Here is a 19,716-nt window from a genome sequence, read left to right on the forward strand (position 1 = left end):
AAAACCCTACAGCCGGAAATCCACCCTCCTTAGAACTTTGCAATCAAATTGCAGATTTCTTTGTGGAAAAGATTGACCTCATACAAAAGGATTTTCCAGTTCTTCAAGTCTATCAGCCCTCAATCCCGTCTCTCCTGGGAGAAAATGCAGCTGGTAGTCTTAGCATCTTTACACCAGTGTCACTAACCCAAACCAGGGAAGTAATTCTTGCTTGCAAATCAGGTGCCCCTTCCAATTTGTGCCCCCCACGAATTCTTCATCAGGCAATCGAAGTGGTCAATCCTTTGATAAACAAGATTGTAAATACCTCTCTTAATACAGGTATAGTCCCATGCCAATGGAAACAGGCAGTCGTAAAACCACTGATGAAAAAACCCAATAAATCCCCCACAGAGTTGGCCAATCTACGCCCAATTTCACTTCTCCCAGTTCTGGGCAAGATTACAGAACAGATGGTATACAAAGAACTAAAAAGATACGTAGAGACCAACAATATCCTGCATCCTCAACAATCGGGTTTTAGGCCGAACCATTCCACAGAAACAGCCCTGATTGAACTCACTGACTCCATAAAAATCTTGCAGGACCAAGGAAAGAACGCTGTTCTAATTTTATTAGACCTCACAGCGGCGTTCAACACCATCTCCCATACAATATTGATAGGGAGACTTAGAGATATTGGAATCTCGGGGGTAGTATTGACATGGATCATCTCATTTCTGACGGAGAGATCACAAACAATTGCATTAGGTCCTTTCCTTTCTAAGGAAAAAAAGGTATTGTCAGGAGTCCCTCATGGCTCTATTCCGAGCCCACTCCTGTTCAATATTTACATGGTTCCTCTTATCTCCCTCATTGAATCATACGGCATACTTGTAACATCGTATGCCGATGATACTCAGCTCATTGTACCTCTTGAGAAGAGTTCTACCAATGCTGAACAAAACCTCAAGAACTGTGTGAAGGATGTGTTTCTCTGGATGGATAAAAACCATCTTAAATGCAATGTAAATAAAACAGAGATTCTTCCTATGGGAAAGTCCCAGCATTTTTGTCCCAGCAAATGGTGGCCTGAAGACTCTCCTGCTCCCCCACAAACTGTGGTATCAGCAAGAAATCTAGGGGTCTTATTTGACACCGAGCTTTCAATTGACCAACATGTGAGGAATGTTGCAGGAAGCTTCTTTAGTATTATCAAATCCTTAAAGAAATGTTTCGACTTCCTGCCCATCGACTCACGAAAAGCTGTCACTGTGGCTCTAATCCTCGCACGTTTGGATTACTGCAATGGCTTGATGGCCGGCGTTAAGAAAACCACACTAAAAAAACTCCAGAGCGTACAACACGCAGCGGCCAGACTTGTTCTTAAACTGCCAAGGAAATCCTCAGCGTCAGCTGCCTTAAAGACTTTACATTGGCTGCCTCTTCACAAGAGGATTTTATTTACAATCTTGATTGTCGCCTTTCGAGCATTCAATGGCGCCGGCCCGAAGTATCTCATTAGGCTTTTCCCCCATTACAATCCTACTAGGACATTACGATCCGCAGGAGAAAATCTAATTAAATTGGCCAAATTCAACTATAAAACCAAGGGGGGTAAGACCCTAACCTTCCTATCATCCAAGGCCTGGAATGCAATGCCCAAACACCTTAGACTGCTGACTCAGGAAAACCAGTTTAGGAAGCTTCTGAAAACCTGGATCTTCAATCTTCCAGATGAGTATGTAATGACAACCATTTAACTCTGTACCTGTAATTGTATGCACTTTGTCTTATTAGCGCCAGGATGCTCCTTCCGGAGCAATAGTTGCGCTCTACAAATAACCAATACAAATATAAATACAAATATAAACAAGAGCTTAACAGCAGCGCCACTGGTTCAGCAAAGGAATCCCCTATTGCATATGGTACTCCATTAAGGTGTTGGAGATTTAAGCGCGTTCCCTGGTGTGGTATAAAGCCCGATTGATCAGGATGTACCACTGTTGCAATTACTGTCCGCAGGCAGATCGCCAGGGTGTTCGCAAGTACCTTAGTCTCAATATTAAGCGGGAGATAAGTCTTTAAGACCCACACTCAGTTGCTGGTTCGTCCTTTTTGGGATGACCGCCACCTCAGACGTTCTTTGGTCCTCCGGGAGACATCTTTATTTTCAGGCAGTCTGAAACATACTCTGGAGGTACTCCTTGATTTTATCCATCATGATTTTATATAATTCTAACGGGAGCTCATCAGGTCCCGTTGCTTATTTATTTAGCCTGTCAGGTCTTGGTCTAGTGCGTCTAGGGCCTTATTTGTTAGCATTGCAGGGTCAGGTCTTTCAGGAAGTCTCTTCCAGTATTTCCGTCCCCTTGTTGTCTGTGTCCTCAAGGATCCAGTTCCGTCCTTTGTCTTGTCTCTCTAACCATGTAAGCAACTCATTGGCTTTCTCACCGACATCATAGAGACAATGCTGGGTAGCCAGCGCATGAGTGCACACTATTTTCCATTAGTGCTCTTAATGTGTGCTGCTTCAGTTGATGGTGTAATGGGAGAGAAACTGATTCCCCACTTACCAGGCGAACCTCCAGGAAAGCACATTCCTTGTCCTGAGCCTCGCACTTCAATTTACGTTCCTTCGACATTCTCCCAATCAAGGCTTATGTCTGGCCTCAAATCACTGCCTTGAATTCACCCTATAGCACGCAAGCTGATTCAACAGGCCGCCCATTCTCCCTAAAATAAAATTCTGCTCTATCTCTCATACATAAAGTGTGGCAGGGTATGCTCAGATGTGAGTCCCTTGCTCACTTTGCCACTGGATTCAAGCAAGCCGGGCCGAAGACGGCTGAAATGCGAGAAACCGGTCCCCGGAAGCTTGTTTCCGGTCCAGGGAAGGCATGGCTTGGCAGTTCGGGCTGGACTGTTCCCATGAGGCACAGGGGCAGACTGATTTGCATATGGCCATGTCTGAACTGGGGTGGCAGAGTGTGCTAAAGAAAAGTGATGGATTAAATCCAGATCTGTTGACTGGGTGTGACTGTTTGATTGGTTCAGATGCTCCGTTGAAATCTCTGCTCACCGATCAGGACCTTACCGCCACAGGCCGGATAGTTGACCGACTATATGGCCCCCCCAAAAGCTCCTATAGGTCGTGTCTCTCCAAGCCCACTAGCCATGCTATTATGTCTCCAATCCAAATATCATTCCCCTCCCTGGACAAGTGCACCCCATCCTGTGAATAACAGCGATCCCCCCATATGCACCCATGAGGAATACTCAGGAGGTGTTTAGACCGAAACAGTTTATCCATCTTGTTGTTGACCCTCTTAACTGAGTTATTCAATGCTGTAATTGACAAACCCCCCCTCCATACCTTCCTGGGGACTATGTGTGACCATGCTATCGTTGAACCCGGGAGTGTTTTCGCCAGCCAACTAACTGTCTGTAGGATGCGCTCTATCAATGCCCGCCTACCCAATTTTACCAAATCATTGCCCCCTACATGTATTACCACAATGGATGGCGGTGACCTGTGCCGCCCTAACAGATCTTCGACAAAATCTTGCAACTGGTTGATACCCAGACCTCCTTTCCTTTTTTTTTTTTTTACTATTGAGCCCCGCTACATTCCAAGCTAGACATTTTATTACATGCATTTATAAGGTAGCAAAAAATTCAGACCCAACTTCAAATAGTCAAATAATAAGTCTTGGGCCCTCAAACAACTAGCACAGCCAATAAACCATTCAATAATCAGTGTTTTGATGTCTTTATCAGATTCTTCGTCTTGTTCTCCCCTGTCAGCCTGCAAACACATTTTAAGTGATTTCCACCCCCCCCACCACCCTGATCCCCCAACCTGCGGAGACGGGGGCCCACCCCCTCCCACCCCCCTGGCTCTCACCCCAGCCGGGGAAGAACCACCCTCCAGCTACAGCTGCCGTTGGAGAGGCAGCTCTTGTGGTGGATCACCCTGAGAGGCTCCTGCCCCCCCCCCCCTTGTCAAACATCATTGTGCATAATAAGTAAGAGATCATTAAGGATGGAACTAAGTGAACATTTATCATATACTGAGGTGTAGCCCTCTATTAAACCCTCTAAGCTAAGTCCTGTAACTTAGAAAAATGATGTGTGTGTATTCTTTTTTTTGATAGATTAATCACCACCCTTTGGGCCAATTGTAATTATTTTAGGTCTGGCTCTGGCTAGAGCTGATACTAGAGAGGTAAGATTCTGCCTCCTTAGCATCATTAAAGAAATGTGTCCGCCCGCTTCTAATAACCTTAAGGCGGGCGGGTTCTTGAAGGAACACCTGCCCTCTGTGAGACTTAATGGGGTCCATCAATTTACGGAGCTGCCACCTCCTATCCATGGTATCCCTGCTTAGGTCTGATCGTGCAAAAAGTGAGAACTCCCCTACAGCTACTGGAGAGTTAGGGCGAGCTCTCTGCCAGACCGCCTGGCGCAAAAGAAAGTTGCCAAAATAGATTAAAAAGGGGCGTGGGAACTGATTCTCTCTGTTTCTTTGAAACAAGGGAAGACGGTGGGCCCGCTGGATTTGCGAGTCCCAGTCCCAATCTGCCAGATCAGGGAAAGCTTTCTGGAGTACTCCTACAATGTACGCCCTCGGGTCTGAGCCCTCGGATCTCTCCGGTATGCCAAATAGTCTTAGATTAGATCGTCTCTGCCTGTTTTCCAAATCCTCGACTTTTAACTGTAGTGCAGTCAGCTGGTCATCATGCTTTTCAACCGCAACTGTCATTTTAGTGGTAGACTCCTCCACCTCAACCACCCGTTGCTGTAGTTCCGTGGTTTCCTGCGAGATCCCCCCAATTTTAGAGGTAAGCTCGCATAGAGAGGATTGCATCTTATTATTATCCTCCCTAAGTTGGAGATAGTACTCCTGTGCTTCTGCACATTGGTTACTCAGCTGCTTGCTCAGTATCTTTAGTATTTCGTCCAGAGGGGAAGAGTTGACTGTTTCCGGTCTTGAGTCTTGTCTCAATGATCCCTCATCTGATGGGTTGCCCCTGTTTTTAACCATAACAGGTGAAGAAGAGGCTAGAGCAAGACCGGAGGTTGATCCGCGTGGAAAGGGGAAGCTGGTATTGCCTGTTGTTTGGGCAGCTAAATTGATGTTAGAATGCAAAGCGTCGCTTGCGTGGGCCTGTGCTGGTTCCAGAACATCAGGTGAAACAGGCAGATTCCCCTGCACCTGAGGCTGTTCTTCCTCTGTCAAGTCCTCAGGAGGCATATTAACAGGGTCGATTAAGATGCTTTTGTCCGGATTGACCAGTACAGGTATAGAGTCTGTGGGGCTTGCTCCTGAGAGCCTTAGCGCCATGGTTTTGACCAAGCCCTTCGCTTCAATCTATTTTCTAAGTGGGCTTTTTTCCGGCAAGTTCTTCCTTAAAGCTTGGTTATTACTAGGTTTTGACCATTTGGAGATAGCACCAGCCAAGCTACCTCTCCTTGCTTTTTGTTTGCCCTTAGCCTTAATCTTAGAGACAAACCCCCCCACAAGAGGGTTAGCCCTGTTATCAATAAAGTCATCCTCAGTCTCAGTCTCTACCTCATAGTCCTCATAAGAGTCCAACTCAATATCCACTGTAGGCACTGTATGCTCATTTTGAGCCCCGCATTCATCTTCCTCCCTGTGGGCTTCTGATGGTATTCCCACACAGCCGGAGTTAGGTCCTTCCATACTGGTTGGCCGCGGATCACAGGGTGCTGACTGAGTGGCACTTATGGGATCGGGCTGTGGCGCTGGAGCTAGAATGGCAGGGTCACCTCCCTTGAGTAGCGGCTGTTCAGTGTCACCAATACTGTCACCATTGCTGACCCCCATTATAGATGGCTGTACAACCGAGGAATTAATAAAGAGTCCTTCAGAATCGATATCAGCGTTAGTGTCAGGCATTGCTACTTGGCCCCCCTCCTGAGTTGCGTTTGGGTTTATAACAGCTTTTATTAGAGGGTGTGAAACTGTTTCTCCAGCAGGCCCCCCCGTTTTGACAGTCAATTTAGGCCCCGTTTTAGCTGTTTTAGGAGTAGAGTCCTTAGAGCCCTTAGAGCCTTTAGTTTGTGTCCCTACTAGCGGGGTAAGCGATCTCAGTACCTGTTTGTCTTTGGCCAAATCTTCCACCGGATTCTGCTTCTTAGTGGTGACAGCCGGCTCTGGCTCTGCAAGTGATGCGAGTGATGCGGCAGCTGCAGCTTTCTTTCCGCCGAGCAAAGCGGGACCCCTGCTGTCTTCTGGTGAGACGCCCTCGGTCACAGCCTCCGCAATGGGCGGAGGTGGCGCTGCCGCTGCTGCCGCTGCTGCTGCAGTGATTCCTGGGGCGGCAGTAGCGGAGGGAGCCGCTGCCGCCTGCTTGCTGTTCCTCGTCGAACGCGACGGATTCGGGTTCTTGGGAGACATTCCCTTGAACCGCAAAACGCCGGCAGTCACTCGCTGGCTAAGACTGAGACCAATCCAACCTATCCCGGAGCTGCTGAGCAAGTCACGGAGCAACCGCCGGAGCAGCCAGGCCGGGTCAGGGAACCGGAACATCAGCGTGCTATGAGAAAGGAGAACCACCAGCGCAGGTTTGTGTTTAAAAGATTGAAGGTTTGAAGGTTGAAAAATTGTTTAGCGCTTATGTGCTCTAGCCGCGACCATTAAGTGCCCAATTCGATTCAATTCAATTCTATTCCGTTTCGGTTCCATTCAATGCCATTCAATGCCATTACGTTAGATTACAGTCCTTGCGAAGTTTGCAGGTAAATCAGGAGAGGAGCATGGAGCCTCCAGGTGAGCCGCCCAGACCTGGAGGTGTTTAGACCGAAACAGTTTATCCATCTTGTTGTTGACCCTCCAAACTGAGTTATTCAATGCTGTAATTGACAAACCCCCCTCCATACCTTCCTGGGGACTATGTGTGACCATGCTATCGTTGAACCCGGGAGTGTTTTCGCCAGCCAACTAACTGTGTGTAGGATGCGCTCTATCAATGCCCGCCTACCCAATTTTACCAAACCATTGCCCCCTACATGTATTACCACAATGGATGGCGGTGACCTGTGCCGCCCTAACAGATCTTCGACAAAATCTTGCAACTGGTTGATACCCAGACCTCCTTTCCCATGAAAAGATATGTTATACCATAAATTATCAGGTGTGTGAATCGCATCACCTGCCCTGAATATCTCTCCAGCCCGCCTCACGTATGAGTGGCCCACGACCCATACCGATCGACTTCTCATCGTAGCCCGTGAAGTGCTTGTTCGCTGATCCTGGGTCGACCCCAATTTCCGCCCCGCGTCACAGGCTCGTGAAACTGTAATCCAAACAAAAAGACAGGCAGCGTGAGTGTGTTTCTAACACAATCATAACATATGCAATCGCACATAACGCTTGAAACAGTCCGATGACCATCTCCCCAACTGTTTCACATTGTCTGCCTGCATACCCCTGGCCGTTGCCTGTGTAGCGGCCCCTATTCTGAACGAATGCGTTCCAAAATCACCCGCGTTCAACCCCGCCGCTGCAATTGTGATTGTCAGCACTTTCTGAAACTGGAATTTCGTTAGCGGGAGCCGTCCGCATGTCGTAGCAAGGCCCCCCCCCCCCCACGTCGCCTCTCTCTGCTTCAAGTAAGCCTCGACGTGCTTCACTGGACAACAGTGACCACCCGGAGCAAGTTGTAATACTATGCTGCTCCCCCTTGCCTCCTGATCTGTCTTCGACCTGGCAATCGTGATCAACACTGTATCCCCCTTCACTTGAATGTGATTCCTGCGCAAGCCCCCATTTACATCTTTCTTATTGGCAGCCACGAGATCGCTTATTCGCAGCGCCCCATAGAATGCTAGTGTAAATGCAGCCCTGAACAAGATCACCTCGTTAGGCGAGGTACATGTCTCCCTCAACTTAACCAATAAGACCGACAATCTTTCAAATCCAATCGGATGCCTGTTATCAAGCTTGCGCCCCTCCAAGCGACGCCAACCCCGCAGCGCTTTCCTGACTACAAAGGAATGTGTGGGGTCTCTGATCCCCTGGAGCTGTGCCATGAATGATATGGCGGCCTTATACCGATTAGCGGTCGCCGCCGACCGGCCTTCCTCGTGAAGTGCCACCAAAAATTGGGTAAAAGACTCCTCCTGACCCCATCTGCTCTCCCAATCTGGACCCAAAAAGGCACAGTAAGCGCGCAACGCCCCTTCGTACTCTTTCCTCGTCCTGGGCACTAGACTGGCTGCCACGAGGTTCTGTAGTCTGGGGCGCCGATTTGCCATAGCGCCTCGGGAAATGGTGCCGCCATTTGCTCCGCTGAAGGTAAACACTCCCTGAAGGCCGCATTTTGAAACGAGAGAGTGCATCAGCCGCAGTATTTAGTACACCCGGTACATGTTTCGCCCTGAATTGGACATTTAATCTCAAGCATGTCAGTACAATCTCCTTCAACAACCGGAGTATCCATTTGCAGCGCGCCGCCTGCTGATTAATGCATTCAACCACAGTCATGTTATCGGACCAAAATACAACTGATCGGTCCCGAAACTCACCTGCCGAAGCACACAATGCTACCCATATCGGGAATAGTTCCAAAAACCCAATGTTGCTTGTCAGCCCACTCGTCTCCCACCATTTCTGTGCCGACCAGCGGTTACCCAGGATTGCGCCAAAACCTGTGCTGCCCGCAGAGTCTGTCCATAAACCCAACTCTGCCGACGTGGCCGGAGGCCTGCTCCAGACTACTCGGCCATTGAAGTCCGCCAAGAATGCTAGCCAAATGAGCATGTCCTGGCGAACCTTGGCCGACAGCCTTGTCCGATGGTGGCCTTCCTTGAGGTCCACCATGGCCTGCGCGATGGACCGTGAGAAAGGGCGGGCCATCGGGATGACCCTCAAGGCGAAATTCAACTGGCCCACGGTCTGCTGAAGTTGATGCAAAGATACTTTGTCGTTCTTAATACATTGAACCAAGGAAGCCCTAAATGTGGCCATTTTTTCCGCGGGCAAGCGAAAGCAACCCTCCACAGAGTCTATCTCAATACCCAAGAACTCCAAGGAGGTTGTTGGCCCCACCGTCTTAACTGGCGCTAACGGGACCCCAAAACGACGCATGAGCACGCAAAATTCCTGTAATGCCCGTGCACAGTCCTGAGAGCCCGCTGGGCCCACGAATAGGAAATCGTCTAGATAGTGCATCACATGCCGGTGTCCCGATGCCTTCGAGAATGCCCATTCCAGGAATGAGCTGAACATTTCAAAATAAGCACAAGAGATTGAACAACCCATCGGCATGCACATATCCATATAGTACTTCCCCTGAAACGCAAACCCCAGCAAGTGCTGATCATCAGGGTGTACAGGCAATAGTCAAAATGCAGATTCAATGTCAGATTTTGCTAACAATGCCCCAGGTCCAAGGCGAGTTAACATGACGACTGCGTCATCAAAAGATGCATATCGCACACTACAAATGTTCTCATCAATTGCCTCGTTTACAGATGCCCCCTTTGGGGACGTCAAATTGTGAATCGGCCAGAATTTGCCCGGCTCTTTCTTGGGCACCACCCCCAAAGGGGAACAAACAAAATCCTCAGTCGGTATATCCCCAAAGTGCCCTGCAATCCGCCCCAGGCGAAGCTCTTTTGCAATTTTTTCAGCGGCCACGGCCGGGTTCTGCATTACCGACAATTGATTCTTGCATACCGGGGCACCCCTAAAGTCGCCTACCGGGATCCTAAAACCATGAGAGAAACCGTCCCGCAGGGTCCCTGCGGACGCATGATCGGGGTACTTACTCAGCCAGGGGGTCAACGCCAGGATGTCCACGGGTGTCTGGTTAACCCGATGGGCCGCCGTGTCCATCCTGCTTCGCCCCTCCTCTGGTCCCCGCTCCGTTGCTCTTTGATCGGCACGTCGCCTCGGGGTGTGAGGTGTTACCACAGGCTGCGCATGCGTGTCTGAACCTGCAAGTGCCTTGCGGTTTAGGACACGACCCTCTGTTGTAACCCCAACACACCCCGCGCTTGTTGCCATTTCCCCCGTTCTGGCCTGCTGGTCTCCCCCATCCGGTGTCCGAAAGGGCTGGGCCCGCTTCTGGTGCTAAGGCCTAAAACCAGATGGCCCACCCCGGCACCTCCGATATCCGGGGTAAACTGAGCATGCCATGCAACGGTATCCAAACAATCCCACGTTAATGTATTGTTAAATTCCTTTTCCTTTCGGAATGTAGTATCATAACCTCTCCATACATCCCCCCCGTATTTTTCATGGAAACTCGTTATCCTGCTTTGATAACATGCCAAATCCGCCAACAATTCAGGAAATTTTTCCGCCACAATTGCGACGAACACCGAGAAAGCCATGACCCAATTCATTATTGATTCCTCTACCCGGAATTCCGCCATTTTTGCTCTCCACTCACCGGGATGCATCCATTCTTTCTGACTCTTAGCGTATTCAAACTCACGGTTGTCCTTCAATAGAGAAAACATGTTTATACATTTGTCGCCCCAAATCAATTCCTTCGTTGCCATGGGCACATGATGCGCCAAGCTTTGCCGCCTAGAAGGTAGCACACCATCCCCCATGATCGGGAGAGATCTCTTACCCTGTTCAACCGCTCCTTCGCCGGCTGGAACCGCCGTCTTCTGGTTCTCCGGCGTCACTGCGGGTGTCTCCTGCAGAGGGGGAGAAAGTACATTTCCCGCCCGACACCCCTTGCCCGATTAAGCTGCTCAATTATTTGCCTAGCTTCCTCAGTGGGTTCTACCGCCGGCGCAGACCCCGTGGCCCCCTTTTTTAGCCATGGCAGGACCGCCGCCAGGTGCGCGGCCAACTCAGGGGGTATCTGCTCCTTCTCCAGTGGGGTTACAATCACTGGGATCGGCAGGCCCCCATCAGTCGGGACCACCACCGGAACTACAGGTGTAGTCGGTGCTACCGGGGCCCCATCGGGCACAGGTGCGGACGGTGCTACCGGGACCTCCTCGGGCAGCGGAGCGTCCTTGGCATCTTTCTTGCCTCTCTTGCTCTTCCCTCTGCCACCTGGTGTGACATTCGGCAGGGCAGGACCCCGAGTCTTCTTCGGCCCTCCTGAGGGCCCTGCCTGTGCCTCTACCTTTCTCTGTAGCTCGGCCAAGTTGCGACCCAGTTGGTCCACCTTACCAAACCTCCTATCCATCGATGAAACCTTGTTCACCAGTGTGCGTAGCAAGCGCTCCATCTCAACGCCCTTTGCAATCTTTTTCCCCGGCATCTCCGCTCTTGTTTTGTTCCGCAAATCCGCTTAACCACAGCTCTCCGGACTCCAAAAACGCTTCTCAGGAACTGAAAGAGAAAGACACACGATTACCACGCTCAAAATCGCGACTTGCTCTTGTTGAGGGCTCACAGGCGTCGAGTGGTGCAGCCTCCAAAGCGCGAGAACAAGAGGACCCCTGCTCAGACCTCCTCGCCTTGTAAGCTTCCAGCGGGGGGCGGGGCGGCATCCTCCTTCCCGCCCGGAAATACACGGACTTCCGGGCCCGGAGTTATAGGACCTCCTTCTTAGGCGGCGGGGGCGTGCCCCGACCACGCCACTTTGGGCATACCGGTCGGGTCACGCCCCCCGCCCACAAAGGTTCCTCGGGTGGGCGGGGCACCCAGCCATACGTTCGGGGGGACCGAGTGGTCTCCCCTTTCCATTCCCCTTGTATAACAGTGTGATTCTAGGATCTTTTGAAGGTGGTAACCATTGCCATCCATCTACAAAGATCACCCTGGATGCTACTAGTTGATCTTGTTCATTGTATAGAAATCAGTCTTGAGCATGAACACATTTTACATTAAAACTAAAAACACGTTCCTAAATGTTATCCTGATCCTAACCTTCTTTTCTGTCCTACCCTATGAGCGTGTATTTGAATCCATAGACTGTTTATCTATCCAAGCAAAAATATTACCCTACCTTCAACAAGTTATCCTTGAGGAACCGGCCACCCTGTCCAAGAAAATTAAGAAGTTATTGCTCAAGACAGTATGGTTTGTCTTTCGTGCAAGTGGATTACATATAACAATGACTTTTTAGGTTTCGCCTGTCGAAAGCTGCGCAACCAGCGTTTCACGCAGGCGAAATCTTATGTCAACAGTATGTTGGCCTAGTCCCGCCTCTGTCTTCCATTGGCTAGCTCCATAAATGGAGGCTTGCCATTGGAAGACAGATCTGTCCGTCAATGCCGGAGCAGATTCGTGGGCGTTCCGGCGATTTTTAGGCTTTCTGCCCACGTCATGCGGCGGTGGGCGGGTTATTTTTTTTTGGGTCTTGGCATCCTTCGTCACACCAGCCTGCTCGCTCTCCCTGTGAGGATGCAGACCCGACCCGCTCCCTACTCCGAGCTGGGGTGGGCTGCGCGATGTCACTGTCCTTGCAGGTAAGCGGAAGTGACGAACTGAACGAAAGTAAGAAAACGACCGTAAGGCTGCCCGAGGATGGAAAGCTACAGCTGCTTTCGGTGATTATTCGTGAGCATTGGTGAACCCGGGCCGCGGTGAGTGTGGTGCTCTTTCTTTGCAGGCTTAATATTGGCCACCGGCTACAGTGACGGGGTGCAGGGCGAGAGCCGTGTAGGTGGGACTGAGTAGTGAGACCTGGGAGGGGTGCGGCGAGAGGCGCGGCCGCTGCTCTGCGGGGTAGGGTGGCAGGCCGTGCCTGCTTCCCCACAAAATCAATCAATCGGGGTATACAGTCCTCGTATATCGGTCTCTTCTCAAACGAGGAGCATGCAATTCAGAAATGCATACTTCCGCTGGCCTGATGGCCTCTGGTGCCAGGATGGGGCTGGCGCATACCGCAGGGCCCCTGGGAGGGTCTGCCATTCACCCAAGCTACGCGTTGGGTATTTTTGTATAGATCGAATGTTTTAGGTTATTTGTCTCCCCTTTAAAATTTCCCTTCCGCAAGAAGGTTTTGTGTGTCACTACATCTGCCTTCCGCCGGATCGCCACCACGCTACTCCGCCCCACCAGTGGCCCTTCCTGGTAGGTGTACCAGGAAATTTGGGGCATCCGGACCCTTTACATCGATAACCATTGCTCTGCATCCTCGCGCCAGACAAGAAGTTTGAGCTTTGCTGCCAGGTACTGCAAATTGGTTTTTGCTCTGCCCACTCCATCCGTAGTCCTAAAACGTTAGGGCCCTGGTGCTTTCCCTTTCTAATCTTTATTCCTCAATATTGCATCCGTACCTTCTCCATTGACATCTCCAACCCTTAAAAAAATAAAAAAAATAATCCTCCCACACATGGAGTCTGCATAAACGCTAGGCCATTACGCCCTGAGACCTCATCCCCACTCAGAAGCTCATCAGCTTCCAAATCTCATTAGGGCGTCTGGACACCGCCCCACCACTCCACTGAGCCGTCCTCACCTGTCGGACGCGAGTAGCAGAGATGGAGCCACAGGCAAACCGAGTCTGTTCCAGGAGTAATAGAGCCCCCCCACGGGCGGAACTCAGCAGGAAAACAAAACTCTGGCTCGAGTGGGCCTGGATCTGTATTTGAATTATACTGAGTTCATGGCCCAATCGGTTATTTCAAGTGACAATGGGCTAGCAAAGAACAAAGCGCAACGACACTGTGGGCTTCTAGTACACGACTGCCAGTCCTTGTTACATGCAAAATAAACTTTATTTTAGATTCCTCTATAACAAGTCCACTGTTTCTTAGCTGGCTGGTGCACAACTACCTGCAGAGAGGGGAAAAAGATGTTGACCTCATGTAAGGCCCCACAAAGTACCCCCTCGGCCTGCCCCTTCCCTGCCCTCTTCGACAAGGTCGTCTACCAACTCTCCGCTCCTTAACTGTGCTATGGTGACCACTGTCCGCACGAAGCAAAAAAGTGTTCCTTCTGAAATAAAAATAGAAAGTTATTCGTATAAATTGTAGCACCTACGATCTTTAATTTCCAAAGCATCTTTATGTACAAGGACATGAGGGACATACAGGGGTGACATTCTTATGATGCATAACTGTTTTTTCATTCAAAAACACATATAGTTTTCATGATGGTGTTTACCAACAATTTGTTTTTCTAAAGTACAATTTTACTAAATTGGACCCCGCCCAGGGTAACATTGCTGTCCCAGCCGTGCAGTTGTCACTCACGTGTTTAAAGATTTAAATAAGGTACATTGGAGGTAATGTCACCCGTTACGCAGAGCGTTTAGGTTTAGTTCTGAAATCAGTAGAGCTTCATGAAAAACGTACTGAAGGGTGGCTGCCGAAAGTACCATCAACTGTGCAGAACACGCATCGAATTCACTGGCACATGGTGTACAAATACGTCACATTTTTAAGTTCTCAGAAGTTAGGAAGTGAGAAATGTAGGTCGACACCTATCTCCAGAAAGGGCATCTATAGAATCCACCCCACTTGGCCCACCCGAACCAGTCCTGTCTGCTCTCCATATCCCGTGACAATTACTTAACCTCGCCAGTAATAAACAAATCCCGCCTAAGCCGTGTTGTGATTGGGCTCAGCAGCTGTATTGACAGGCCGGGCTCTCTGGGTGGACAGGACCCTCCCATGTGGATTTAGCTGCAGGACAACACTGCCTGTCCAGAAGGCCCAGACACCTGGAGGACACCTTTAAGCCGCCTCCCGGCCGATTTGTACTTCAGAGGTGCCCTGGTGAGCCCCCCGTTGTAAGACGCAGACGCTAATTGGCTCAAGCAGCTTGTAAATCACTTTCTACAGGTGATGGGCGGCAGTGAGCTGACACCTGCAGTGAACTGGGGATCGGCGGCCCCAACAGAGCTCAGAGCGGTAGAAAAACAACTCTTACATTTTACCGGGAATCATAGCAGTAGAGACAAGTAAAAAAAAAGGAAACCTCAATTTCTGATAAACTTAACTGTTGCCTGTCGCGGATTACCAGATGCGCTTTCTTATTTGACAGCATTCCTTTTCTGGTTTCATCCTTTCGCTCACAACCTTCTCTGTATTGCCAGATCTATGTGTATCACGTGATCCTGTAGTCTCACATCCCTGGCCTTGTTGCTAAGTGCAGGTGCTTGTACACTTCTTGCTTCGTGTTCAAGGTCCATCTTAGCTCTAAACACAGTGCAAAGCATCTTGAGCACAAGGAAAGGAGTAACTTTAGTGTCACCTTCCATACCCAAGCTGAACCAACTTCCAACCATCTCACCATTCTTCTGTTTCCAACTGTTTCCGCTTGTGTCCAACTTGACCTTTACATGCGGCCCCTCCTTGTAAACAGCAGCAGTGTGTGGGTCTCGCAGTGTGTGGGGCTCGCAGTGTGTGTGTGGGGGGCACGCAGTGTGTGTGTGGGGGGCCTCGCAGTGTGTGGGGCTCGCAGTGTGTGGGGGGCTCGCAGTGTGTGGGGGGCTGTGTGTGGGTGTGTGGGGGGCTCACAGTGTGTGGGGGGCTCTGTGTGGGTGTGTGGGGGGCTCCATGTGGGTGTGTGGGGAAGGTCTGTGTGGGGGGGGCTCTGTGTGGGTGTGTGGGGGGGGCTCTGTGTGGGTGTGTGGGGGGGCTCGGTGTGGGTGGCTCTGTGTGGGTGTGTGTGTGGGGGGCTCTGAGGGGGGCTCTCTGGGTGTGGCTCTCTGTGGGTGTGTGTGTGTGGCATTTGCGAGAGATTAAGCTATTGGCATTGTAAATGACAATGCCATTTATTTATGTTTTCAAAACCAACACATAAATAAAAATGTTGTCATTTACAATGCCAATAGCTCTAACTTTTGCAAGGGCGAAACCGTTGCATTGTAAATGCTTGTTTAAATATCTGTTTGGTGCCAGTGCATATGACTTTAATTTCTGCCTTTGGGATTCTATGTTACAAGTCCATAGGTTGCATGTATCCTTTGTGAGCTTAATAAAATGTTGAAAATTCTATAAATCCTCACTCCTACATCCACGTTCTCTCAGGCTACAATTCTACACTCTGCTCTGTATGAAAAACAGCTCAACATTTTCAAAATTCTGCAACTCTGCATTGATTTGGCTTGTAAATGATATTTTGGGAAATTTTCATGTATTAAGTATTTAATTTTAATACTATAGGTGATTGAAATTACTGACGAAGAAAGGAAGATTTAGCACCAGGCAACTGAAGTCAGTGCCATAAGAAGGATTATTTTGAAAAACTGAAGGACATCCAGCATTCTACGTTTAAACCATTTCCAAAATCCAGGTGTGGCGAGGAAGTGGGAGCTGAGGAAAGTACTATACTGTAAGTGAAGTCTCTAATTTAGCATTTCATTAACCCAGAGCAAAGCCAAATCTGTGCACAGAATAACCTTCATCTAAAACATCATGTAATTCCAGAGAGGAAGCACACACTGCATAAAAGAAAGTTATAACAAAAGCTTTCTTCTGCAGACCATCAAAGAAAAGACGCTGAGAGAAGACTCCGAAGCTGACACGTTAACAACCAAAAGATTGGAAAATTACCTTTGTTCAACAACCGTTTTTAACCAGTTACACAAGTTTGAGACTATCTGACTCTGGGTAGAAAACGACAACCCACTCTGCTCACTCTTGTGAAAACCTTAAAAATTCACCACTTTATTGTGTTCATGACCACCTCAGATTGTTTATTTTTTATTGTGTACTGTTCTGTATTTCTATGTAAATCGCCTCAACAGTATCTGCTGTGAATGAGTGATATGTAAAACTGTTAAATATAAAAATGGATTAAATGAGCACAGTTGCGCTATAGGTAATGTAAATAAATCCTCGTCTTCAGAACTACAAACCTAACCTTACACCAAACATAGAAAGGGTAAAAGGAACTGATGTTCTGAGACTCGTGATCCACAATCGTACTGTGCACGTTCTAACGCCCTCAGTTACTGCCATTACGTCAGTGCAAAAAGGTACTTATCAGTTTAATTAATAAATATCAGACTAACACCTTATCACTGCATTGCTAAGAACCTATACAAATAGATTTGAGAAAATCTTCAGTCACAAAATAAGTTGCTGCCGGATAGGCTATAACCTAAAGACTATTATCTGCTAGAAATATTTCAACAGGTGTTACAGGGCTGCTTTCAGACATATTTTGCTCACTTGAAGTGTTAAGAAAATTACACACAATTTCTTTTAGAGATAAATGCTGAACATTATCTAAACAAGCCCAACTCTAAAATCGGGTTCACTCTTACTGTGGCATATAAGCAAAAGAAAACTAAACGTAGAGATATTAACTCTAGGAATACACCTTATAAAAACACGGACTGTGAGAACAAATTCAGTGTTCAAAACCGCCTCAATCAAGGCAAAATAACCTAAGTTGGGGAAAAAAAGTTACATGTGCCAAAAAAGATACAGCCATAAATCTTATCTCACAGAATTTGACACAATGCACACTGGGGCAAACCACTCTCAGTGCAAAGTATGCCAAAAAAGTTTCAGGCATAAATCTTATCTCACTGTGCATATGAGAATCCACACTGGGGAAAAACCTTATCAGTGCTCTGAATGCCAGAAAAGGTTTAGTATCAAAGCGAGTCTATATCGACATGCATTAACCCACTCTGTGGAAAAAACTTACCAGTGCGCTGAATGCCCAAAAAGTTTCAGCCGTAAATCTTATCTCACTGAGCATTTGAGAATCCACAGTGGGGAAAAACCTTATCAGTGCTCTGAATGCCAGGAAAGGTTTAGTATCAAAGCGAGTCTATATCGACATGCATTAACCCACTCTGTGGAAAAACCTTATCAGTGCGCTGAATGCCAGAAATGTTTCAGTGACAAAAGAGCACTTACTATACATACAAGGACCCACACTGGGGAAAAACCTTACCAGTGCTCTGAATGCCAGAAATGTTTCAGTTACCAAAGTATTCTCACTTGGCATAGAAGAACCCACACTGGGGAAAAATCTTTTCAGTGCTCTGAATGCCAGAAATGTTTTATTGACAAAAGCAGTCTCGCTTGGCATATAAGAACACACACTGGGTATAAACCTTTTCAGTGCTCTGAATGCCAGAAATGTTTCATTCAAAAAAGCAGTCTCACTCAGCATATAAGAATCCACACTGGGGAAAAGCCTTATCAGTGCTCTGAATGCCACAAATGTTTCAGTGTAAAAAGCAGTCTCACTAAGCATATAAGAATCCACACTGGGGAAAAGCCTTATCAGTGCTCTGAATGCCAGATATGTTTCAGTCAAAAAAGCAGTCTCACTCAGCATATAAGAACCCACACTGGGGAAAAACCTTATCAGTGCTCTGAATGCCACAGATGTTTCAGTGAAAAAATCAGTCTCACTCAGCATATAAGAACCCACACTGGGGAAAAGCCTTATCAATGCTCTGAATGCCACAGATGTTTCAGTGAAAAATTCAGTCTCACTCAGCATATAAGAACCCACACTGGGGAAAAGCCTTATCAATGCTCTGAATGCCACAGATGTTTCAGTGAAAAAAGCAGTCTCACTTACCATATAAGAATCCACACTGGGGAAAAGCCTTATCAGTGCTCTGAATGCCAGATATGTTTCAGTCAAAAAAGCCATCTCACTGAGCATATAAGAATCCACACTGGGGAAAAGCCTTATCAGTGCTCTGAATGCCAGATATGTTTCATTCAAAAAAGCAGTCTCACTCAGCATATAAGAACCCACACTGGGGAAAAACCTTATCAGTGCTCTGAATGCCACAGATGTTTCAGTGAAAAATTCAGTCTCACTGAGCATATAAGAATCCACACTGGGGAAAAGCCTTATCAGTGCTCTGAATGCCAAAAATGTTTCAGCCAAAAATCTCAACTCAGTAAACATGTGAGTATCCACACTGGTGAATAAAATTATCAGTGCTCTTAATGTCAGAAAAGATTCAGAGGTAGAGATGGTTTCAAGCACCATAAGAAAACACACCATTAAAATAATTCAGTGCTCCGAATGCCAGAAAAGCATTAATTTTAAACGCAATCTCCCTCTACATGAGCAGACGCACACAGGGAAAAAACATTACCAATACTGTGAATGCCAGAAATTCCTATTTGATAGGCACAGCCTCACCAACCATAAGAGAATCCATACTGATGAAAAACCTTATGAGTGCTTTCAGTGGCGTCACTAGGGGGGTGCGGGGGGTGCGGACCGCACCGGGTGTCACCCCATCATGGGGTGACACCAATCTGGTTAGTTAGCCTCAGCCTCGCCCTCACTGTACCTCTCTGCTGCGGCTGCCTGCCAGTGCTTCACTGCTTTTTATTTATAGTGCATCAGCATCTGTGCAAGCCTTGATTGAAGCCGCCGCCCACCGCAACTTTGTCTTAGCGCATCGAGTTGTGCACCTGCTTACAAAATAAAAATATTATACTACTCTGCAGTCAGTACAGTGATTGTGCACTGCAGCACGTCGCCACTGGCCACGCACGCACGCACGCACACTACGCACCGGTGGGGTCGGTGATGATTCGGATGCGTGGTGTACCCACCCAGTTTGGGTCCCAGGGCCGTCAATCTTTAGCGCTACCAATGACGGCCCTGGGACAGCCCCCGCGCGCTGTGCTCCTCTGACGAGACTCGGAGACGGCAGCGCAGGGGAGTGCATGTAGTGCTTCGCGCTGCTGCTAGAAATAAAGAATTCCTGACTGTGCCAGCAGCCTGAGCCATCTTCTTTGATATCCCGAGCGGAGGAGCGCCGTCGTCTCCCCTTCAAATTTGGGACAGTGGCCTGGGACTGGGACTGACTTGGGTTCGGAGGCAGTCGGTCACGGACGGTGAGA

The 19,716-nt window shown here is 48.4% G+C and overlaps 1 protein-coding gene across 1 annotated transcript; it reads left to right on the plus strand.

Annotated features, from left to right (window-relative positions):
• Positions 1 to 17,290: 17,290 nt before the first annotated feature.
• LOC147737682 (uncharacterized) lies at positions 17,291 to 18,787 on the plus strand. Its single transcript, XM_086935121.1, has one exon. It carries the CDS (start codon positions 17,291 to 17,293, stop codon positions 18,785 to 18,787), a length of 1,497 nt encoding a protein of 498 aa, XP_086791247.1.
• The last annotated feature ends 929 nt before the right edge of the window (positions 18,788 to 19,716 follow it).

This window comes from Lissotriton vulgaris, chromosome 1_1 (genome assembly GCF_964263255.1).
Source record: "Lissotriton vulgaris chromosome 1_1, aLisVul1.2, whole genome shotgun sequence".
Taxonomy (NCBI): domain Eukaryota; kingdom Metazoa; phylum Chordata; class Amphibia; order Caudata; family Salamandridae; genus Lissotriton; species Lissotriton vulgaris.